The sequence below is a fragment of the Corvus hawaiiensis genome, chromosome 7 (genome assembly GCF_020740725.1).
Source record: "Corvus hawaiiensis isolate bCorHaw1 chromosome 7, bCorHaw1.pri.cur, whole genome shotgun sequence".
NCBI lineage: Eukaryota > Metazoa > Chordata > Aves > Passeriformes > Corvidae > Corvus > Corvus hawaiiensis.
Genome location: NC_063219.1, coordinates 20,411,069 through 20,434,122, shown reverse-complemented (window position 1 = coordinate 20,434,122; position 23,054 = coordinate 20,411,069). Strand labels below are relative to the sequence as shown.

The window sequence follows — 23,054 nt, the reverse complement described above, 5'->3', positions numbered from 1 at the left end:
TCGCTGGGCGGCACATGCGAGGGGTCCCGCCAGCTCTGCAGCCCACTGAGCTCAGCAGCCGGCGATGGCGGCAAGCTGTGACCCAGATGTGCCTGGTGCTGGTTAGAGGGTCAATAGCCACACATGGTCGAACGCAAAGCAGGTTAGATCCTTCATACACACACGGGTATAGACATGTATAGACAGAGGCCGAAAGGTGCGGGGTGAGGTAACAAAGCGCTCGGGGCCGACCTTGGCTTTGGGGCAGGAGGTGAGTGAACGGGTGAGGCAGAGACCCGGTAGCAGCGTTCGTGCTCCCGAGGAGCCGCCCAGACCTGCACTCCCTCCTGCGCAAGACAGGCCGGCTCGGCAGGCCCGCCAAGAGAGACTCCGGTCTTCATTTAAAGAAATTATGTCTTTTACACCCGGCTCCCTCTAGGGAAAAGGAAACTTTTCCCTTCTGCTTCCCGGCTACCCGGTTTCTCGGTGTGTCTGTCTGAGAGAGCGCTTGCTGCCGGTGGCAGCCCGCCACTCCTCCCCGGCCCCGGCTGGGCGCCTGGCCTGGCCCCGCGCCAGGCGGGGGCTCCCGGTAACAAGGGGGCAATGCCGGCTGAGCGATGTGAAACTCCAACTACCAGAAGAGAAAATGCACGGTTATTTGCGGAGTCATATTGAGGGCATACCCCTCAGCGTCGGGGGAAGGGCGGGCGGAGGGAGGGAGCGGGGAGGAACCACCGACAATTACTCCAGGGAAGTTTTACGGCTGGGATCGACCAGCCCCGATCAGGTGAACTCGCTGTGCTCTGTTACTTTGAGTCATTAAACACTATCAGAGGAATCCGGAGGCAGATTTCTCGAGCGATAACAAAGACGCGTTGTCACTTTAGGACTCTGCCACAAATTTAATTGCAAAAAAAAAAAAAAAAAAAGGAGGGGGGATCCAGTGTCTTGCACATCCAACGCGAGGGTCTCTAGGCGGTAAGGGGTCCTTTGATCAAGAAAATCCAATTATTTGTGTATATACATTTCCCACATAGTGATTACTTCATTAATTGTCCCGCCTTTATCTCCTCCCTTCCCATCCCCCCTAATAATCAGTTCTTTTATCCAGACCAACAAACACACCATAGGAGCTTTGTGGATTCAAAGGATTTGCTTTCGCTTCTGAAAGAGCCGCTATTCTTTGATGATTGGGTAGCGGCAAACTTCAAAGCCATAAATCTTCCCTCTGACTGGTTGGCGGCCCAGCAAAGTCCTTATCAAATTCTTGGAGGTGATCCTGGCGCAGTCAGACAGTCCGCGGAGATCGCGCAGCGCGAGGGGGGTGGGACGCGCACGGAGGCGAAGAGATCAGAAGGAAAGGGAGAGAGAGGGGGAGAGAGAAGGAAACTGGGCAGCTTCTCGTCTTCCTCTCGGCGTCCTCATGCCTCGGCAGTGCCCCGGCGCCTTCCCTTCGCCCTGGGCGCAGTAGTCATGGCCGCGGTGGCTGTCCTCCGGAACGACTCCCTCCAGGCTTTCCTCCAGGTCAGTACCCCCGCCCGGTGTAGGTCGGGATGCGCCGAGTCCTGCGGCTGTGAGCCGCATTGCGCGGGGGCAGCTGGTGTCAGCCGCCTCCCTCCCGGGGCTTTACCCGGCGGGCAGCCCGGAGAGGTAGGTGGGGACCCCCGCGGTGGTAGGAGGCCGGGCTCGGGCTTCTCGGGCCGGTAACTTCCTTCTCCCGCCAGCAGCCCATCACTAACTCCAGGCAGTGCTCCGTGGCAAGAGGTGTGGGGGGCGCTGGGGATGCCGTCCTGCCCACAGCGGCTGCTTCCCTGACCCAGGAGCGGCGGCGGGGCCGGCGGTGCTGGCCGCAGGCGGGACCGGTCTCTGGGCGGGGCGGGGGGGCCGGGTCCGTCCTGCCCCCTGGGTGCGCATTGTTTTCGGAAAGTTTACCGGCCGTGCGGGGAGCGGCGGGGCGGCCCTGGCCGCGCACGGGCAGCGGCGCGGGAAGTTTCTCGCGGGCCGGTGTCGGCGAGCGGCGAGTAACGCGCTTTCTTCCCTCCTTCCATTCTCCCCTCCCTCCCGTTTCTTCGCAGGACCGCACCCCCAGCGCCTCCCCAGACTTGGCCAAACACTCGCCCCTGGCTCTTCTGGCCGCTACTTGTAGCCGGATCGGGCAGCCGGGCGCAGCGCCCTCGGATTTCCTGCCGGTCTCCTACGACCCGACGCTGGGATCCCCCTCCAGGATCTTCCACCCGTGGAGCGGCGAGATGCCAGCGCACTCCCCGGGAGGGCTGCCGCCGCCGCATCCCAGCTTGGGGCTGACCCCTCAGAAGAACCACCTGCAGCCCTCCTTCGGGGGTTCGCACGAACTGCCCCTCACCCCACCAGCGGACCCCTCCTACCCCTACGAGTTCTCCCCCGTCAAGATGCTGCCCTCCTCCATGGCCGCCCTGCCGTCCAGCTGCCCGCCCGCCTACGTCCCCTACGCCGCCCAGGCCGCCCTGCCGCCCGGCTACTCCAACCTGCTTCCGCCCGCCCAGCCCTGCCGGCAGCTGTCGCCCAACCCGCCGCCCGAGGACATCCCCTGGTGGAGCATCCAGCAGGCCAGCGCTCCGGGAGGCTGCGGCCACCGCTTCCCCGCGGCGGCGGCGCTGCCGCGGAGCTTGGTGCTGGGGCACTCGGACTTCGCTCAGTACCAGACACAGATCGCCGCCCTGCTGCAGACCAAGTCTCCCCTGGCGGCCACGGCCAGGAGGTGCCGCCGCTGCCGCTGCCCCAACTGCCAGTCGGCCGCGGGCAGCGCCCCTGAGGCGGAGCCGGGCAAGAAGAAGCAGCACATCTGCCATATCCCCGGCTGCGGCAAGGTGTACGGCAAGACCTCGCACCTGAAGGCGCACCTGCGCTGGCACACGGGCGAGCGGCCCTTCGTCTGCAACTGGCTCTTCTGCGGGAAGAGCTTCACCCGCTCCGACGAGCTGCAGCGGCACCTGCGGACTCACACGGGCGAGAAGCGCTTCGTCTGCCCTGAGTGCGGGAAGCGCTTCATGCGCAGCGACCACCTGGCCAAGCACGTCAAGACCCACCAGAACAAGAAGCTGAAGGCGGCGGCGGACGGCGTCAAGCGGGAGGACAGCCGCGACCTGTGACCGCCGGGACCGCCGGCGGCTGCTGCCTCTGCGGGCCGAGCCGAGCCGCGCCGCGGCGGGACCCGGGCTGGGGGCGTTTCGCCGCCGGGGGCAGGGCGGCGGCGGCGGCGGGGAGAGGGCGGCCAGCTCTCGGACACTCGCCGGGCACGGCGAGCAGATGCCGGCTGGGGGCGGCCTTCGCGGATCCCCAGGCCCGGGACTGGACGCTCATAGGGCTCCGGGGCCGTCCCGGGGCAGGCGCCCGGCCTGGAGCGTGGCTGAGGGGAGGCCCCGGGCGGTGGGGCAAGAGCGGGGCCGGATCGGTCCGGCCGCGGGGGTCGAGGCTTACAGACACCCGGGGGTGAGGTGGCAGCGTCGGTGTGGCCGTGCTGGGGCTCGGCCCTCGGTGCTTTCAGGGTAACAGACTGAAGTTTTGTGTACAGGTTATTTAATAGGTACGTTTGAATACACGTGTTTCCCTCCGTCTTCGACCCCGCGCGGGGTCCAGCATGAGATGTTTCTGTAAAGCGACCCGCGACCGCAGCGTGAAATAAACACGTTCACAAAGGGGTCAGCAGGGACGGTCCCGCCGCGTCGGTCTCATTTGATCCTTCTCCGGGTGCCCCGCGCGCGGCCGCCGCCTTCCCGCCATTTCCCGCTGAGGCGGCGGGCCGGGTCCGGCTCCATCGCGGCGGCCGAGCGGAGCTCAGCGCACGGTGACCTGAGAGCTGCTCATGGTAAACACCTTTAAAATCCCGGGAGCTGCTGCAGACGGGTGTGCCTGTTGGCTTTGGTTGGTGGGTTGGCCTTGGGTTTGGGTTGTTGGGTTTTTAAAATTATTTTCAATATTTTGTTTCCTACACATTAAGCTGAGAGAAGAAAGATAAATGCAGGGTGCCAATACTGGGAATGAACATACAGGTCAAGTTCTACAGACTGGGATATGTATTTGTGCAGAAGTGGGCAGCAGTCAGTGTTAGTGATGCCCCTGCTCAGAGAGGTCCAGGCCACAGGGCCAGCCACAAACACCCGTTCCCAGCTTAAGTTGTCTCTGGCACAGCAGAGCCCAAACGTGCTTCCCGTATGTTAACCTTCTGTAAAACTGCAGAATTTAGGGGCTGAGATCCTTGTTACCCTGCCAGTACAACAAAGTGGCAGTCACTGTCCTGCAGAGAGGAAGATACTTGTCACAAAACTGTGTTTAAAAGTACCTGGTAGATGGTGACAGCCTGTAGGATTCCTTATCTCTCACTGGGCACCATGTAAGTATGAGTTTAGGCATATTTCTTTTAAAATAATAACCTTTGTTACTGCAGCAAGTTCTCTTTTATTAAAATTGAAATCTATGTAGCCAAACAAACTGAGCAACCTGATCAATAATTTGCTGAATTTTGCATTCTAACACTGAGAATATGTTATTTGCTCCTTATATTTTTATGACATCAGCTTTATTTTCTGATTACCTAATGACGAGACAGTGAAATAAAAAGTGCCTTCAAAACTTCAGCAGGGATTAATCTGGAACTGTTCAGCTTCAGGTGAGATCCTGTGGTGGCAGTTGTCAAGCAAGCTTTGGCACAACCATGTTGATAGAGATACGCTTTGTCATGGACTTCTGAATCAACAAAAAACACAGCTCGATAAATGTTTGTAATGACAGGACATGTAAAACTAATGTATTTGTATGTATGTCAAATACTGCCAAGAATCTATCCTCTCAGGGAATAATGAGATGAGACAATACCATGAGAGCCCTCATATCTGAAATAATGAGAAGTTAATGGACAGTTACCATGGTACAGCTCCTTAACAATATTTTAGTATTTATTATTCTGAATTAATTTCCCACACCACATTCTTAGGGTCAAGTTACTAAATTAATAACCAAGCAGTTGTCTTCTACTGAAGAATTTTCTATAAACTGCCCTGTTATAGAAAACCTTGAGAGGAATATGTTTAGCTTCATTAGTTAGCATTCCTTTGCCAAAGATATAGACATCAGAAGTGTGTGTTTGAATGATACTAAGTAGAAGACATCTTTAGTGTTCCAGATTGAGTGACAGCAAGGCAGGAAATAACTGGTGGACCTGATCCAGAAGTCCTTAAGTCTCAAAAAAGTCTTTGAGACAAAAGTGCATCCCATTTACTACTGATGTAGGATTTAAATATTTCATCAGGAATAACAAGGTTTCTGCTTTTTAAAATGTTTCATGGCACACAGTGTCAATCTGCTTCCTTTCTTTGATACTAAGTTATGTTAAGAATGTAGAGTTAGAGGATTTCAGATTGCTTTGAAAGAGAGTTTGTTTCACTACATAGTCTTTCAATTCTGTGTATGGATCAAAACTACTTAAAATTGAGAGCCGTGGGAAGTGCTTTTGTTGGTAGCAGTACAGGAGAAACAACAGTATCCCAGAGTATGAAAGGTCTCTTACAGGATAGAATAATTCCCACGTGGCCAAGGCCTTTCACTGAGTAAGTGCCAAAATGAAGTATTAGAGTGAGCTGAAGCAATGTCTTAGGTGGTTTCTGGTGCAAGTTTAGCCTGACTAAGAACTAGAGACCCGCTCCTCTTAGAGCAGATGTAACTAGCAGAAATTAGCCCGGTAATGGTAGATGTGGTGATTTCTAAGCTGGACCATTACAGAAAGATTTTTCTCCAGTTTGAAGACATGCTGAATTTGCCAAGCATCTATGTTGTCTCGTCTAGCAGACTATTTTGGGTTCTTATTCATTCCACAAGACACAGCTTGTACTGAAATACAGAAAGTTTTACCACTCACTTAAGTATGAGCCTGCAAGTATTCAGGTTTTAAGCGAAAGACCATCACCCCAGGCAGTGTCAGCACCATGTCAAGGAGGTGGTGGTATCTGATTAAAAAAAAAAGTGTCATGTTGTAGCCTGTGCACCTTGTATATATGTGTAATGTCTGCATTAAAGGTTGAAAGTGCATGGGTTAAAATACACAAAGTCAAAATTAGTTAAAAGCCTGTCATGAGAGAGAGACGTATTTAAGTGAAAACCCATAATATCAAATGCCAATGAAAATATTAATCTGTAAGAACAGCACATACACACACCAAAAAAAAAAAGGCAGAAAATTAGGGACTTAGGACACTTACTTAGGTAAGTGAAACTAACAGTTTATAATATTAAAAAATACCTAATAAAACTATTTCTCTGTAAAGCTTTTAAGTAGTTCATAGGGAAAAGGAGGTGTATATGCATCATAGCTGTTTCATACTCATCTGTAAATTGCTAAATCATATGATAGCTTTTCAATTGAAATCATTAAACTTTTTTAGTAATATGGCATTTAAATATACATGTGACCTTTCTGATGTATAGGTAGAGCATTACAAAAATATATTGCTTACATCTCAAGAATTTATTTCTAGTTGGCAAATTGCACTCCATAATAAAATTAACTTTTAATTTTGCATTCACAAAATACATTTTATACTTTTAGCTGTTTCCAATCAACTAGAACAGCTGTTCATTTTATAAAATTAAATGATTAATATTCTTCTTAATTATAAATTTTGAGTACATATGCTACTCAAGGTCAATTCATTTCCTAATTTAAAAATTTAAATGTCATTGATATAATAGACATATCATATAAACCAATTCATCTGGTAGTTAATTCAAATAAATTCATCTCAACAAAAAAATGGGATATGGTTAAAAAACTTGGGATTTGGTCTGTTATCTGTGTTGAAAAGTGATTTTCACACTTGGACAAACTTTAAGCAGAGAACATAAAAAAAACCCCACAAGTAATCAACATTGTTCTTCAGACAGTTTAGGGGTTTTTTATGTGTTGTTAATCAAATTATTTTTAGTCAAAGGCCAAATAAAATAAGACTTTCACCTGGGAGAAGGTTGCAGAATTGACCTTTTGGTCCCAACTGACCAGATTTTCATTGCACTAATCCAACAAATTTATAAAAGTATGTTTCCTACCTCCTCAACTACTATTATAGAAGAAGTAAGATAAAGTTTTTTTAAAAACGATATTGGGAGATGTCCTTCCTAAAACTATCATAGTGTAATTCTTCCTTCCATATTAAATTAAGGGTGCAATTTTTGAAAGAAATGTTTAATCTTCAATTTTTTGCAGATTTTGAGAGACTGCATTTTAAAGTAACTAAAACTTAACTATTTCAGTTTGTAAATTCACATATCTAGTATTAGTCCTGAATACTGAAGAAATAGGGAATATAAAATGCTGCTGTCTTGAAACTCTTAGATGAAAGATACCCTTTGCTATTCAGTGATATTCAATGACCCAGGAGACCACTCAGGTTCATGAATCGGACAAATTTGTATCTCTGTGCAAGTAGTTGTACAATTACTGAGGCACTTTTAAATTAGCCTGTAATATTTCATAGATCTTGTCAGCCTATTCTCATATTGAGCAGTAAGAAACAAAAGTATAATGTCCGTTTTGTTATCAGATTTTACAGTTTGCCAGAGAATCTTTTTTTTCTATGTTACCTTTTTTTGAGTTATTTCACACTTTTTACGAGATTCTTGTGAATCCTGTGGTAAAGATGTGGGGTCTGTCACTCTGGCACATGATAGAATCAGCTCAAAGACCTATTAGATTTTCCTGCCAAACTTTTTTAAAATACTTACCAAAAGGATCCCTAAATCTTCAAAGCTACTGATTTTTCCTTCAAAGGGCTTGCCAAGCAGATATCTTCAATAACTTTGCATTTAGATATTGTCCAAGCCACTGAGGACCTGGAAATGTACAGCAACCAGCAAGGCTCGCCCTTGTCAGGTAAGTGTTAATATGCAGTGTAGAGAAGAAGGATCCATGGCCCTAGGCTGATTGAAGCAATAGTCTTGAGCAGAGAAAGCAGAAGTGCATGTAATTTAAAGGGTCTTTTAAATAACTTTATGGGTTTTATTCCCTGTTAATATTTACTCCCAACTGATTTGAAGTCATGTAGGTGTTTCAGTATGGATAATGAAAAACAAAGAAAACAAACATGTATTTTGACCTTCTGGCTGTGACAAGTCAGTGGAAGATTATGGATAGTGAGATTTGGCCTTTAACCTGGAGGGCATCGATGCTGTTTTTCTTCTCATCTTCTCTTAATATCTTTTGTGTTACACATTTACTTAAGGACACACAAAATCCCATCGTGTCCCTGACCCAGGCCTGGTGATTACATCATTGCTTAGCCATGTCAGCAGGAGCCGACCTGAGGCTGTATACAAAGCCTGTGTGCTCCTGAGAAAGGTTATGGATGTCCACTCAAGGGCATGTAGGACCATGTAGGTATGTAGTAGGTCTTCATCTCCTCTTCAGGTGGCTGTGGGGTGCATCCTGTGCTGCAATGTACTGAAGTTAGTGGCCAGGACCTTTTGAAGAAGTGGCAAGTTTGTACTGAAGTATGAACTGACTTGCTATCCACTGAACAATTTAAGTGCACTCTTTAACGGTGCAGAGGCCTTTTACAGTCTGTATAGATTCAGATTCTACAGTGCTCCTGTCTTGAAACTCTTGGATGGAAGATACCTTTTACTGTTCAGTGATATTCAATGATTTTAGCAGACAACTCAGAAGTTCATAAATAGAGTAAATTTATATCTCTGTGCACATAGTTATCGAGGCACTTTTAAATGAGCCTTGTACTAAGGCAGTTCATCTTAGTCCACCTTCTCTGGAGTATTGGTCTTGGCTTTTATGGCCATTAATGCCAATATTGAGCAAGTAACTCACTTTAGGCAACATCCTAATTTTTTCTTCCTGTCAACCTGTCCCATCATAAAATGCAACCTTTTTTACATTTATAGTTTTCTGTTGCCACTGAATTATAGACATTTACCATGACAGTGACTGACATGTCCTGAACTGAGTATTACATCACCATAGCATTTACTATGAAGGAATGATGAACCACAAGGGGGAAAATGAAAAATAAACCCACTTGTTTTTTAGGATACTGCTATTAAAAATTAAAAATAATATTCAAATGCCTAAACTGATACTTTTCACAATTTAAATGTATCTGTTTGCAAATACCAAAGTCAATAGCTTTATCAGAAGCAATAGTGTATACTCGTGTAAATATTCTTGCATTTTTAAAAGGCAGGGTTGTCTGCAAAAACAATATATTCCTATTATTTGCAAGTCCCTGTTCTTATAATAGTACTGGGCTGTTTGAACAATGTTCCAGTATCACCCTGTATACTACTTGAAAACATTTTTCATTTTCCTTTTTAACATGAACCAGACATCACAGAGCACATTTTCAAAACAGGCTCTAATTATAAAGCAGGTTAAAAGAAACTTTATTAGCCAAAGCCCTATCTTCACTTGGGGTCATATCCCACATGCTTTTTTCAGGATCAGATGGTGTGCCTGTGATCTCCACATGCAGATTTCTCATCTGTATGGAAAGGAGATGTCAGTCACACTGCCACATTCACCCTTTCCACGGGTCTAGAATCCACATGTGAAGAAGAGAAAGGAAAATGCACACTGCTCACTCATTAGAGATTAGACAGGAAAGATAATACAGCCTGAGAATATCAGGTGGTCTCAGCTATCATATGTTAATCCCAAAGGAGGGTGAAAATGGCTTCATTTCTTCCCCTCACATCTAAATAATTAGCTTTTCTTCTGGGCAGGAATAGTCATGGTGCTTTACCCTTGTTTAATTCTTCAAAGAACAGCCAAACACTTGACATCTGCTTGCTTTACATGTTCTAAAACATTGCTTGTGTACCTTAGTAGCCTAACGTAGGAAGCCCATTCTTTGCAGCATTACCTGACCCTTCAGCAGTGTGGCTCCACTGACTTCTTGCTATTAATTTGCTCTGAAAGAGCTGAAAGAGTTGTAAGCAGGCAAAGATTACACTTTTATGTTTTCCCAAATATTAACCAAATCTTCTTATGAGCCTACATGAGGCCTAAGGCTATGTCTGAGTTTCTTAATAAAATGCTTACATAAATTGTAGAATGATACTGAGAAGCTACTTGCAAAGTACTGTAATCAAAGCTATGTTTGGTGGTTGAATACTTAGGTTACTGAGAGAAAACTGTGAGCAATCTTTTTAGGGGAAGTATGTTCTCTGTAACACTTTAGAACTGCATGTGAACACTGGAACTGGAACTCTGCTACCCCAATGGGATCGTGAATATATAAAAAGCAACACTAAACATACTCAGCACATCCTGGCAGTCTACAGGGAAGTGGTTTTTTCTCATAAGAGGAACGGCTTGTTAAACGTTTTTTCCCACAATAGGGGAAAAAGACCTTCAAGGATCTGAAGATCATTATGCTTCTGTCAAGGAGGAGGGTGAGGGAGAAAACAAAGCAGACAGACTAACTTTCCTTTTCATGGGCTACTTTTGCTTGCCCTCACAACTATCAACACTAGCAAGGAATCCTAGTTCCCTTCACATCCTGCATGAAGAGAGGAAGCATAAGGCCCAAGAATTTTTAGAAGCCTCTAGCTGCTTCAGTTTCCCCAGTTCCCTTACACAACTCAGGAGAGTTTGTAGTACAGCCCCAAAGTTTTCTGCAGGGTGTTTCACCATGCAGCTGTTACACTGCATTCAAGGGGTTTGCTCTCTCCCCTGTCCACAAAACCCTAAATCATTGTGCCTCATTACACAGGAAGATGAAAGTTTCCTAAGCTAAATAAAGTGATTGCAAAATACTGAAATCACTGAGACTTAAATGTGGGAATTACCTTCTAGATGTATCATTCAATTATTTTTCTCATTAGAACCACAGTTTTAATCTGCTAAGAAATATTAAACCAGTAAAGCAGAATAGTATGTTACATTAAAATAATTCCTTATAAAGTGCCTAAGTACAATAGAATCTCCTTTGTCTTTTTATTATATGCATTTATTCATCCCAGACTTAATTTAAAATGAGTGTCAAGCATCAGATATAATACTGAGATCTAGATTCTGATCTACATGTTAGAACCTCTGACGCTTAGAGAGCATGTTCAAGAAAGGACAAGGAGGAGGGTAAGTTCAAGCCTGTTTTTAATTAGCTACAGCAATTAGATGTTTTGAATACTCAGAATGATGTATTAGAATTACACAATTATTTGGTTTGTTTGGTTGCTTTTCAATACACTTGAGAACCAGCTCCTAATTAAGATACACACACTATCAAAGATTAAAAACTTAGATGATGGTAAAAACAATTAGAATGATGATGTAGGTTTAGATTCCCTGTGGTTCTTGTACAGATCTACAAGACAGCATAGAGTGTGAGCACATGGAATTTACTTTCTCTGCACAAGGTCCAGAAAGACCTGCAGTACTTGTGTGGCCTACAGGGGCATGGGCCATCCCAGAGCAGGTGTGATGCACAGGGACATGGCGGTTTTCCCTGAGCTGGCTGGGTACTTGGACAACAGGAGCTTTACCCTTCATGGGAACAGCTGCAATTACCCATTGCCTCTGGGTCAGGAGTTGTTCCTCTCTGAACAAGTCCTTCTTGGGATGCTGCAGTCCTTATCCTGCTCCCAAGGCTACACCATTAGATCACAGCAGAGCCTCTACCTGTGGAGCATATGCCACCTATGTGTTAATTCAGTTCTTTCTGTTCAGAAAACATTCTTTCCTATTTAAAAGGTGTAAGAGAAAAGCACAGCATACAACAAAGCACATTTTCAAAAACAGACTCTAAGATCCAATGATTCAACCAAGATTACCTCCAATTACAGGTGTGCCTCACCCCTTTAAAACTGATAGACTATATAATATACCATCCTTAACATGTCCTGAATGTTTTGCTCTTGATCTCAAAAGCAGTAAGCACAGTCTCTCATGAAATCTTGCTGCAGAAATGACCAAGTTCCTACCATCTCAATGCCACATGAAAAACCTCAAGCAAAGCAGCCAAATCTCTTGACTTGCTGCTGATTCCGCAGCACTTTTTTGTAGTGATAACCACTTTTCTCTATCATCATTTATTCAAAAAGGTAAATCAAAAGCATAAAATAGTCCCATCTGAGTTCTTGCCTGCAGGAGATGTTCTTCTCATTGGTTAAGCCATGAAGTCTTACGTCAGTCAGAGACAAACTATGGCTGACCTGACTTTCTCTTCTCCCTTTCCATGTATAGAGGTTTCTCATGCACCAGTTAAAATCCAGGCTTAAAATAAGAATTTTTAAAAGCAAAATATTTGTCTTCAGCAGCTTGGCTGACACAAAGGGGTACTTGTTTTTAGAAAGCTGCAGCATCTTTTTGATTGCTGATCAGAAAGCCAATCCTCTATTAATCCTAACCAAATAATCTGAATCTCACACTAATGCCTGTTAGTGTGAGATGCATTTAGAGCTATATTAATGATGATTAATACCAAGGATTTTTACAATGTGAATTCTACAAATAAATTCTAACATTTGTGTATGTAAAGTCACACTTTTTCACATTTTGACTTTTACCAAGCTTATTTTCAATTAAAGTAATTCATTAGAAATTCACTTTGAACTAGACTGCAATAAGCAACGTTTCAGCTGAAAAGGTTCACAAAATGATTGAATCAGCCCTGAATACCTGCCCAGGGATAGGTGGCATGCCAGATGACACAGCTAATGCCCCTAAGTTTTTGTGACAACAGAAGAGTGTGGTTAGGATCACATCTTCTCACCTTCAGCTCTCAGGCATCAGTAATTAGGCTCTTATTAGTACCTCTCCACCAAGTCTCAGCTTTTTCCTAACTTCTTTGAGGGGCTCTGATTCACGTTTCTGGGATCAGAGTATTTTACCTGCTCCTCTGTAATGCTCTCAGGGAAGACCTAACAGTATCTCAGCTACATCTGTTTAAAATCATTTTGGGGCCTTTGGGGGAGCATGTGTTTAAGGCCATAAGGAAGCTGCAGAACTGCACATGCCCCTGGAGCCAACCACATAATCATTACAAAGTCCCAGAATGCAGGAAGAGCCCCTGCTACATGCAGCTTCCTTTGGCAAACAGTGATGGAGATGCTTGAAATGGTTTTCTCAGGGGAAATGGTAAACATAATGGAGATGCACAACCATCATGAGCCAGACCAAAGGTCTGTTTAACCTAGGAGCCTGTTTTCCAGTAACAGATGCTTAAGGAAAGTGGATTAAAAACAAGGCATATATAAAACAGATATTCCCCTTGGCACAGCCTCTCAGCTTCTGGGGAACAGTGCTTCAGAAACTTCCTGAGCTGGAATCGCGTTTTGTTTGTTGTGTTTAGTAATCACAGATAGGCCGATCCATCACAGATTTGTCCCATTCCTTTATGCCTGGATTTACACTTCGTGGGTCTCAACATCCTTTGAGAGTTGTTTGAGCAACCATGATGACTTTATAAGCGTTTCAGTGTTGCCTGAATGCCCCTTAAAACTGACGAACGGCGCAGAATCCCATTCTCCAGGCCGTTCCCACCCACGCGGTCTCGCATCGCGCTCCTTCGGTGCATAGCCCCAGTCGCAGCCGCGGGCTGCAGCGGCTCCCAGGCCGCCCCTCTGACCCCAGCGGGCCCTTCCCGCCCGCAGCAGCCGCGGGACACCGGCCCCCCCGGCCCGCTCCCCGCGCCAGGCGACGGCAGCCGCGGCCTCGCTGCAGGAGATGCCGGCAGGGGCGGGGGCGGGACGGCGGCAGTGCCGGCAGGGCAGCGCCCGGGCCCGGCCGCGCTGTGCCCCCGCGGGGGGCGGCTCCCGCAGGCCGTCGGCGCACGGGTTGGGGTCAGGACGGCGGTGCCGCCGGTGCTGAGCAGGTGGGCTCGCCCTGCTGGGCGGGTGCCGTTCCGCTGTGGGACGCGTGGTAGCTGAGGGGACTTGAGGAAATAAACCCGACTGGAACACTGAACGTATTTCAGGCTTTTTTGCGAGAACTTGGAACTAATTTCACAGAATCGTAGGTCCGGAATACCTAAAGGTTTTGCTATAGTGGCTTTTGGTGTTTTGGGCTTGTTTTTCTTTTTGGTTTGGATTTTTTGGGTTTTGTTTGGTTGATCGGTTGGGTTTTGTTTGATTTCTTTTGTTTTGTTTTGTTTTAAATGTACATGGCCCTCAAGACTCCTAGCTTTTATTTCTGTAATGTGTCCTTTTCATCTTTCACTGCAGTGGGATAAGCTTTGGCATTGTTATAGTTCATTTCTTCTGAGGGTCAGATGTGCAACAGCATTTCCACTCAGAGCTCTGTCCTCACAGCTTGTCCCTGGGCTGTAGAATGTCCCTGTCTCTGAAGCAGGTTATGTGAAGTCCAGAGAAACTTTCCTCTCAGTAGTGGACTTTGGAGTTAAAGGAGTGTGTTGAAATACATGGTTTTATGGCTTTCCAAACCTTTTTGTTATATGCCTGTATAACACGAAACCTGATTTCATTTAAAATATAAAATGTGATTAAACAAGCAGTCTTGACTTCTATTTTTTCCCTTTATTACATCATACAAAAAGATGAAAGTGTTTAAGATGTTAACATCTTAAAGGTGATAGCCCTTCTGCTACTTTATTTTTCTCAGGATAAGTTTTGTAATACATTATTGTTGTCTGACATACATATATATATATTTTTTTTTCCCAATGCAATGAACAAGATCTGTCGAGTTTCCTGAGTGTTTCAGATGATGGTTATTTGTTGCAAGAGGCATGGTTCAGTGTTGGGACTCTGTGCTACTTAGATGAGCTTAAATAGTTCTTGGTCATCTTTTTTTCTTCCCTTCATCTGACTTTTTTGTTCCTGCTCTTGAATTAGCCCATCTAGCTAGTATGAGTTGACTGTAAAATAACCCATCTGGAGGAGCAGGAGGGAACACTGAATCTCATCAGTGGCCAAGTTACAAGAAGTAAAAGCAGGTGAGAATAAGGCAAGGGTAGAAGCAGCAGCTGTGTGGTGTTGCTGCCAGCTCTTGGGGCTTGTAGTATGTGGAGCAACTCTTAAGTATAGACAGAGTTGCATAAAGAAGTCTACTAATCACCTATGCAGTGCTGCCATGGTTATTTCTCTGGCCTCTTCTCTCTGTTGTCAGAAGAGTAGATGGGCTCACATCTGGGGTGTTGATGAGGTATATGAATTTCAGCCGCTTCCCCAGGTAGTTGCATTGTTTTCTGCAAGTCATTTCACCCCACTGAAATCCCCTTTACTCTCTGCCTGGAGCACTGTGTCCAGCTGTGGGCTTCCAACATAAGAAGGATGTGAACCTTTGGAGCGAGTTCAGAGGAGGCCACAAAGACCATGAGAGGGCTGGAACATCTCTCCCAGGAGGAAAGGCTGAGACTGCTGTTGGGACTGTTCAGCCTGGAGAAGAGACGGCTCCAAGGGAGAACTCAGAGCACCTTCCAGTACCCAAAGGGGCCTACAAGAGAGTTGAAGAGGGACTTCTTGCAAGGGCAAGGAGGGACAAGACAAGGGGTAATAGGTTCAAACTAAAAGAGCGTAGGTTTAGATCCGATATTAGGTATATATTCTTTGCTGTGAGGGTGGTCAGGCACTGGAAGAGATTGCCCAGAGGAGTTGTGGATGCCCCATCCCTGGAAGTGTTCAAGGCCAGGCTGGGAGGGAGCTTTGAACTACCTGGTCAAGGGGAAGGTGTCCCTGCTAATGGCAGAGGTTTTGGAACTAGATAATCTTTAATGTTCCTTCCAATCCAAACCTCTCTATGATTCTATAAATACACACAATACTGAAGAAACTTGCTACTCAAGACCTCTTTCTGCTCCTCATTAACTTAAAGGAATGATTTTCTCTGACTTTTAAGGGAGCAGGGTCTGGCCCTGCAGTGGAATTCAAACATAAAACATCATGCTTTCCTGACAGCTGTGTGCCTTCTGTAAGGGGAGGTCAAAACCCAGCAACAAAATACAGCTTGCTTTAGCTGCTTCAAAGTGAGAGAGCAGCAAAGGGAAAGTATTTATAAATGCCAGTACTGGCAAGGAGAGCAGGGAGACATTGGTCTGTTGCTTTTAAGGATGAACAACTACTGTGTGTTCAGGAATTCTGCTTTTTGTTATTGAGCTTCTGAACTTCTAATTTGTATGCTATACAAAAAAATGAATGTATCCTTAAGACTGACCAGAGAAGTTGCAGATCTTTTTGTTTAATGTTCTTAGGGGGGTTTTTTTGGCATATGGCTACTGTGTCACAGACCCTTTCAGCCTAAGATTAAAGGAAAAACAGCTGATTCTGTTTATAGGAGCCTTTAGATCTCTACTAGTTTTTATGTGGATATGGTTGTGAAACTTGTTTTAAAATTATTTCTTTATGTTTAATTTTATTTTTCAGGATTTTGGAATGCCAGAAGTGATCAGTCCAGTTGTATTTTCTTATGAAGTAACTGTGACTATAAGTAATGTTGCAGTATTTTTAGTAAAAGTTTCTAATTTCCAAGTCTATTATTAAAATGTTGGAAAGTGTGTTTGCTATGATAGCATCAGTAACGCATTTTAGTATCTAATGATTTTATTTTGACTTTTTAATCAGGTTTTTAAGAAATACTATTAATATTTGTAACTTGTCTTTTGTATGGCCAGGCAGACCCTGCTTAAAATTAATAATGGCATTGTAGTGTAGTATGTGGGGTTTATAATGTAGCTGACATGTCCCCTTGCTGGAAAATTGCTCTGACAAGAGTACTCTACTTGAGATATCTATCATGATAACACATATGTTCCCACTCATGTCCCAAATAAAAAATTACATCTTTTCAAGACCTCATTCCAACACGTCGTTCTCATGTTAAATGTATAACAATAATACTATATTTCAGACTTTAAAATTACTTTGCACTATTTTTTAATGTTAAACCATGGATTTTAAACATTTATTGTCTCACATAAAATAGTAATGTATTTTTCTTCCCATTCACTGATCCCTAACATTTAAAATAATTTCTCTGTGTTTGTTTGTAAAGTTGAACACTTTTTCCTGAGGATGTTTTAGGAAAGAAAATAAAACTCACCCATCTTAGAAGTTCAGCACACATTAGATTCTCAGTAGTACATGTAATTTGTTCTCTATACAGTTGTCACATACAACAAACCGTTCAAGATTGCAGACTCCAGTTTAAATACCATTTAAATTTTGTTTACATTACATTTTACTGTTGCTACATAAAACCATTATGAGCATGTACACTGCAAATTACACACACCACCAGCCTTGTAAGCTTCTGTAAGTTGTATTTACCAATCACAGTCTCTATAAATGTGTATATGCTTACACAAACATATATGTAATTTATTCTAAAAAAAGATTTTGTATTAATAGCAATGCACAGCAGAGGTCCGTATAGAACATCTTATGCTCTTAAGAATAATATCATGCATTAATGTTTCCAATATGTTTTATAGGATGATATCTTAGCAATTGACTACTACAGTCGTAGTTCAATTTTTGCTACCTTTACACTTACCTTCTAAAGTATTTTCTTATATGATCATGAATCATCTCATAGACAAATCTCTTTTTAAGTACATGGAATCTCCAAGAATGCAATGCTAACTTTAGTGTGGTAAACTAACTAAAATGAAAGATAAAAATAGCAAACGAGAATGTTTATATGTAAAAATTACGCTAAATGTACTGTGCCAGTTGTTTTGATGAACTTACTCCAGGGACATCTGTAATTGACAAAGCAAGAAAAGAAAGACACCTCCTGATGACAAAACTTTTTAGAAAGCCTTCATTGTATGAAGGCCATTGGTTATACTGATTTGGGAAAGTCCAGTGGTAGATGGTAGTGTGACTGCAACAACCATTTAGTTGTAAAAGCTTTTCCTCCATTTTGTATGTTAAGATGTTAGTTAAATGAGGTTTTTGTATAGTAGTATGGAGCAATATATTATATTTGCAGTTAAAATGTTCCTGCCTTAGATTTTGATAATTTATGCCTTGCCTAATACCTACAGGAAATAAAATGAATTGTTGTATTTGTTTACTGTGATTTGGGGGGCTATTACTCCATGACAAGGTTACATTGACCTATCATTTCATGCATCAGCAGTTCTTCTATTGCACTGATTTGATTGAGCCTAGTGGATAAAAAAGGAGCAATCCACCCAGTGGACTAAGTTAGAATTATAATAAATAGTGCACATTCTGAAGGGCAAAGTAGGTTAAGTATGGTACTTACTGCACTGGGCATAATTTTTGGGATGTGTCAAATTTTAAGCTTTTTTTATTTCAACTTCTGCATTCAAATTTTGTACTCTGATTTTAGGTAGTTATGGAGGTCATGCTGTAGCGACAGTTGACGAAAAAATGTAGTTTTTTGCAGCTACTATAGGGAGCTTTTAGTTAGGTACTTGTGAAAGTGCAATACATCTCTGAACTCACGCTCCTTTCTGGATGTACAATTCTAGGTACTGTTGCTGCTCCTCATGCTGAAGCACTTCACCATTGTACAGTCATATAATGTCAAATAACCCTTCCTAATTACATGGTTTGGCATCTACTAGACAGAGGAAAAGGGGCTGCATGGCTTACAGCTTCACTCTTTTTCTAGCGCTATCTCATTCCCACTTGCTCTCTTTGAATGCCACCAACACCTCAGTGAATCAGGAGGGGCTGTATCCTGCTTGTTCACGCCCAGGTAGGTTTTTTAATTTCTGTTATCCAAGGGATAGGCCAAGGTACCTGTTGTATGAAAGTGGTGGAATAGCTGGTAAATTTTAAACATTATTTTAATAAGATGTACCAAATAAGATTTTTAAATTACTCTAGAGTAAGATGTGTGGTCATTAAAAATAGAAGCTTAATCTTTTGTTTCTCTAATGACAGAGTAGACATTAGACACATTTTTTAAATCTCTATATGTTTCTTCCATATTGCTTTGTTGTGGTGATCCACTAGGACTGCAAAATCAATCTGTAGTGATGAGGGTTTAATAACAGTGGAAAATCAAGGCTGTCAAAAATTATAATCATAAATTCTAGCAACTCTTAAATGCTAAAGAGCATAATTGTTGTATTCATGTGGTTTGCTTACTAAAGAATCCCCAGAGAAATTCATTTAAGAACACATGTAAGTTTTAATGATCTCAAAAGGATGTAAGAACAAACTGGGGGTGTTTACATAATCAGGTAGATCATGAGCTGTATATCAGTACTGTGCTGGATAGATGACTTCTAACAGTGATGGAGACCCCAGCGAAGGAGCCCACCTCAAGAACTTGCAGGAAACCCTATTAAAGTCCTCACTGGTTTTTTGTTTGTTGAATTTTTTTTTGTTTAAATCAATATGAATTGTTTCAGTAACTGAAGAGAAGTAAAAAGGTGCTGTCCCAAGACTTTTAAAAAAGAAAAGAAAAAGGGTATTCTGTTTGTTCTGGTGTTGAATGTCTGTTCAGACAAATTCTGATAGTCTGCTGTAAATAAAAAGACATAGTTGGTCTTTTGTTTTGTCATTTCATTTTCTGTTAGATACAGTTGTTTAAAAAAGACAGAGACCAAGAAGGTAAACTTCAGCTCCGTCCAGAACCTAATATACACCTCGTTTGTGGCAATAGATTAATTGAATGATGTTTTCAATTCCATTGCTTTGCATATTCATGCAGTAGATTAAGTAATTCCAAAGTTTCAGGTTATATCCTTGTGTGGATTTGTGTTGAAACTTGTGAAAATTTTCATTACCTCAGGAATTTACTAATACCATGAATAGAAAATTAATACTTTTTAAAGTTACTGTCTCTATTTTGGAAGCAGACAAACAAAATGAAGAACTATGTATTTATGGGCCAAAAGGTAAATTATTTAACAATTGCTAATTTTTATAATACTATTTGCTTTAAAATACTCATTACTTAATTGGGGAAACTGAACAAAGCAAGGGGTTGAACAATTTGATAGTGTATATTTGAAGTGGAACTTTAAAAAATTTCACCATAGAGCTTCAAGTCAAAGAAATATTTTGAGTTGAGGAATGAAATTGCATCAGGTGAACTAAAATGTAAAACAACTGTTTTGAATTTGCTTTTCGGAAGTGGCAGTTCAAGCAGTACCATGTTAATGTCTTTGGTTTTGCAGCTGATCTATTACATGCTTTTTTAAGCAATTAGAGCTCAATAATACAACGATTTGTCACCCAATTAATTTTGAAAGACTGGAAATGCATGGATGAACTGTTTAACCTGTGGTTCACTTGGCACCATTGTAATTTAGATCAAATAAAACATAGTAGTGGGTAAGCTACATTATGGGAACTCAACATCTTCATGTTCTGTAACTTGTCCTTTAATCTTTTTTTATATTTCTATTCTAATTATAGGTGAACGTATAGATAAATAATGTAACATGGTTTTGTTTGGTGTAGAATGTGTAAATCCATGACAATTACAAACAGTAGTTGAAAAAACTTTTGTGCAAGTGTTTCTCCAGAGATCATTCTGTGCCCCAGCAACAACAGAAAGCACATCAAGGGCATTAATGTGTGCGGACTTCTGAATTATATTGTCTTTACAACTTGGAAAATTTAAGCACTAGAGCTAAAATTCTTATAAGGCTAAGAGAAACCTATGGGCATGTCAAATATAAACCAGGTACTATGTGGCTTTTTATTCTTCTGATCTTCAAGTCATGTATGTGTATCTCCTGTTTTTTTCAGTGCATCAGAATGCTGCTTCATTACAAGGTTCTGCTCCTCCTTGGGAGACACAGTGTAAGGGCAATTTCAATACAGACAGTGTACTGAGACCTAATTTCTAGAATTTCTGCACTTGTATGCATAGTAAATGCTGACTGAAATTTTGATAATTTGAAAAGAGGTGTATGAATTGTGGAATAATATAGAATCATAGGATAGTTTGGGTTGGGAGGGACCTTAAAGATCATCTAGTTCCAACCCCCCCCCCCCCCCCCACGGGCAGGGACACCTTCCACTAGACCATGTTGTTTAGACAGCCTTTCATTCCCAGACCTAGATTTACATGTGATTTTGGCTTATGGTGAAAAATATCCATGCTACATTGTGTCAGTTATTCCTATGATTTCCCAGTGACAACTCCTGACAAGAAATATATTTATATATTTTGCTATGTTTGGCAAGCAGCACAACTTTGGAGGCCCTAAATACATGATTATTAGTGTTATAATGGTTTCTCTCTTGCCTGCCTGACTGCTGTCAGTTAAATGAGCAGTTGGCTTTTATTCTTTGATCTCTGTTGCTGTTGTTGCCTCCAAGTGACTTCAGCTGATTTCTCCTGGTTCATTATCTGGTCAAAAGCTCCTGCATGCATTGCTTTTTAGGATGCGGAAGGAAACCTCCATTTCAACTACTGCAGTTGGTTTTTGTAGAAAATGCAGTAGAGATGGAAGATGGATAAGGGGAGGTAGGATGGCAAAACCCAAAATACTGGCACTTTGCTATAACAAAACCAGTGAAATTTGTATTAGCTTGTGAAAAATTACAATTGCACAGCCATTGTCTAACAGAACCTTGAAGGGTGCAATTAGAGCAGTTTTCACCTTCAGAATTATTCTTCTATGTAAGATTTTTGAGTTTGGTTTTGCTCACTTTATAGTGCGTATGTGCAAGTGGTATGCAAAATAATACAGGTTTTTCATGTTTTGCTATTTCGGGGTTTCTCTCTGGTTTAACCTTAAATTCAGGTGTCTAAATTTTCTGTGTCTGTTTTTCTTAATTGATGTAATCATTCTATCATAAATGTGATCTTTATTTAAGATCTTTATCATCTTATTGCTCTTAAATGTAATTTTTCAGCTTTCTATCCTGATCCTAAAATTATTGATGCCATTAACTTGGTTTTTTTTTTTTTTTTGCACTGCAGACAATTACTCAAAATATGTTGCTACGCAAGAGTATGTGTGGTAACAGTAAGCTTGATATTCTTCAGGCGGTGAACATCCATTTCTGATCTGTGTACTTGTAAGGTTTTTCATTGCTTTACATGACTTACACTTTCATGAACCAGAAGAGGCAGACTTATCTCTGGGGTGTTCTTTGCTGTTTATTTTGTCATCATGTCATACATGTTTGTAATATATTATGTTGTCAGCCTGCAGTTCTGATCTATGAACCAGAAAATACTGAGCTCAAGCAGGTTTTTTCCACTTCTTGAAGGAAAGGTGGTCTGTAAGTTTGAGAATTGCAACTACAATATTTATTGTATGGACAGTCTTGCTTTTCACATTGAGAATTATTGCATGACCAGGAACCTGACTTTGTATTTTGAAAGCCAGAAACTGAGAAAATACTTCTATAATGTCTGAGGTTTCTATGTCTTAAATATTCTGCCTTGGTCTATAAAATGTCAAAGTAAACATTCTCCATTTGTTAATGTTCAATTGCAAGTATTCATTTTACAGTATATTAAGAGAGAAAGAAAAAAGTCAGAAATCCTAAAAATTTAGAAACAGTCTTCTAAATTCAGAACAAGTAGACCATGTGAGTTCACATCAACTGTCTCAATATAATATCAACTAACATAATCCAAATAATCAATAAAAACCTCACCTCAAAAAAGCTCACCCTGCACTGATGTGGAAGAGGAATGCTCAAGAAAACTCTTTTAGCACTTGAGCAGGAAACTTTCAGCAGAAAATATGTAAAAATTAGTAAAGTAAATCGATTTTAAACTGGTCCTTACTCACAAAATGACCTCTGATGGTGCTCTGAGATGCTACCTGTGATCATGGCAATTGAATTGTGCCAAAATGTTAGCCATGTTTATTATGAAATGGGATGTTAGTCTGAAGGATGTTAACATCAAGAAGTCTCTTTGACTTCTGTAATATGAGAAAGAAGTAATGAGAAGGAAGACATTACAAATATCAGCTCGATCCATCTTTGGATACTCCCAAACCTGGCTTAGTTGTGTATTTTCTTCTCTCACATATTCACTATAGCTTACACTGCTCATTTGTGATCAAGTCTTCCTAGTCCTGTATCAGTTTAGGATATAAAGATACGTGGGGCAAGGGGTAGAGAGAGAGGGAACCTTCCATTCTCTTGCCATTGTGTAGCTACAGGAAACAGGAACAACAAGG

At 42.5% G+C, this 23,054-nt stretch overlaps 2 protein-coding genes across 16 annotated transcripts in view; both read left to right on the top strand.

The window, feature by feature from the left end:
- Positions 1 to 22,345, top strand: part of MYO3B (myosin IIIB) — a 253,079-nt gene extending 230,734 nt beyond the window's left edge. For all 15 annotated transcript variants that reach the window (XR_007204830.1, XR_007204841.1, XR_007204835.1 and 12 more), the window contains 3 exons: positions 18,557 to 18,643; positions 20,653 to 20,706; positions 21,836 to 22,345. The gene's annotated coding sequence lies outside the window, so the exon portion shown is untranslated. The remainder of the gene's footprint in view (positions 1 to 18,556; positions 18,644 to 20,652; positions 20,707 to 21,835) is intronic.
- Positions 56 to 3,660, top strand: SP5 (Sp5 transcription factor). Its single transcript, XM_048309840.1, has 3 exons — positions 56 to 142; positions 1,091 to 1,503; positions 2,055 to 3,660. The coding sequence occupies exons 1-3, from the start codon at positions 124 to 126 to the stop codon at positions 3,105 to 3,107; spliced, it is 1,485 nt and encodes a 494-aa protein (XP_048165797.1). The 5' UTR covers positions 56 to 123; the 3' UTR covers positions 3,108 to 3,660.
- Positions 22,346 to 23,054: the final 709 nt, after the last annotated feature.

Excerpts from the sequence above, each read along its gene's own strand:
- SP5 (XM_048309840.1), top strand. Across the intron at positions 1,504-2,054 it reads CCCTCCAGGCTTTCCTCCAG|GACCGCACCCCCAGCGCCTC; the intron begins GTCAGTACCCCC and ends GTTTCTTCGCAG.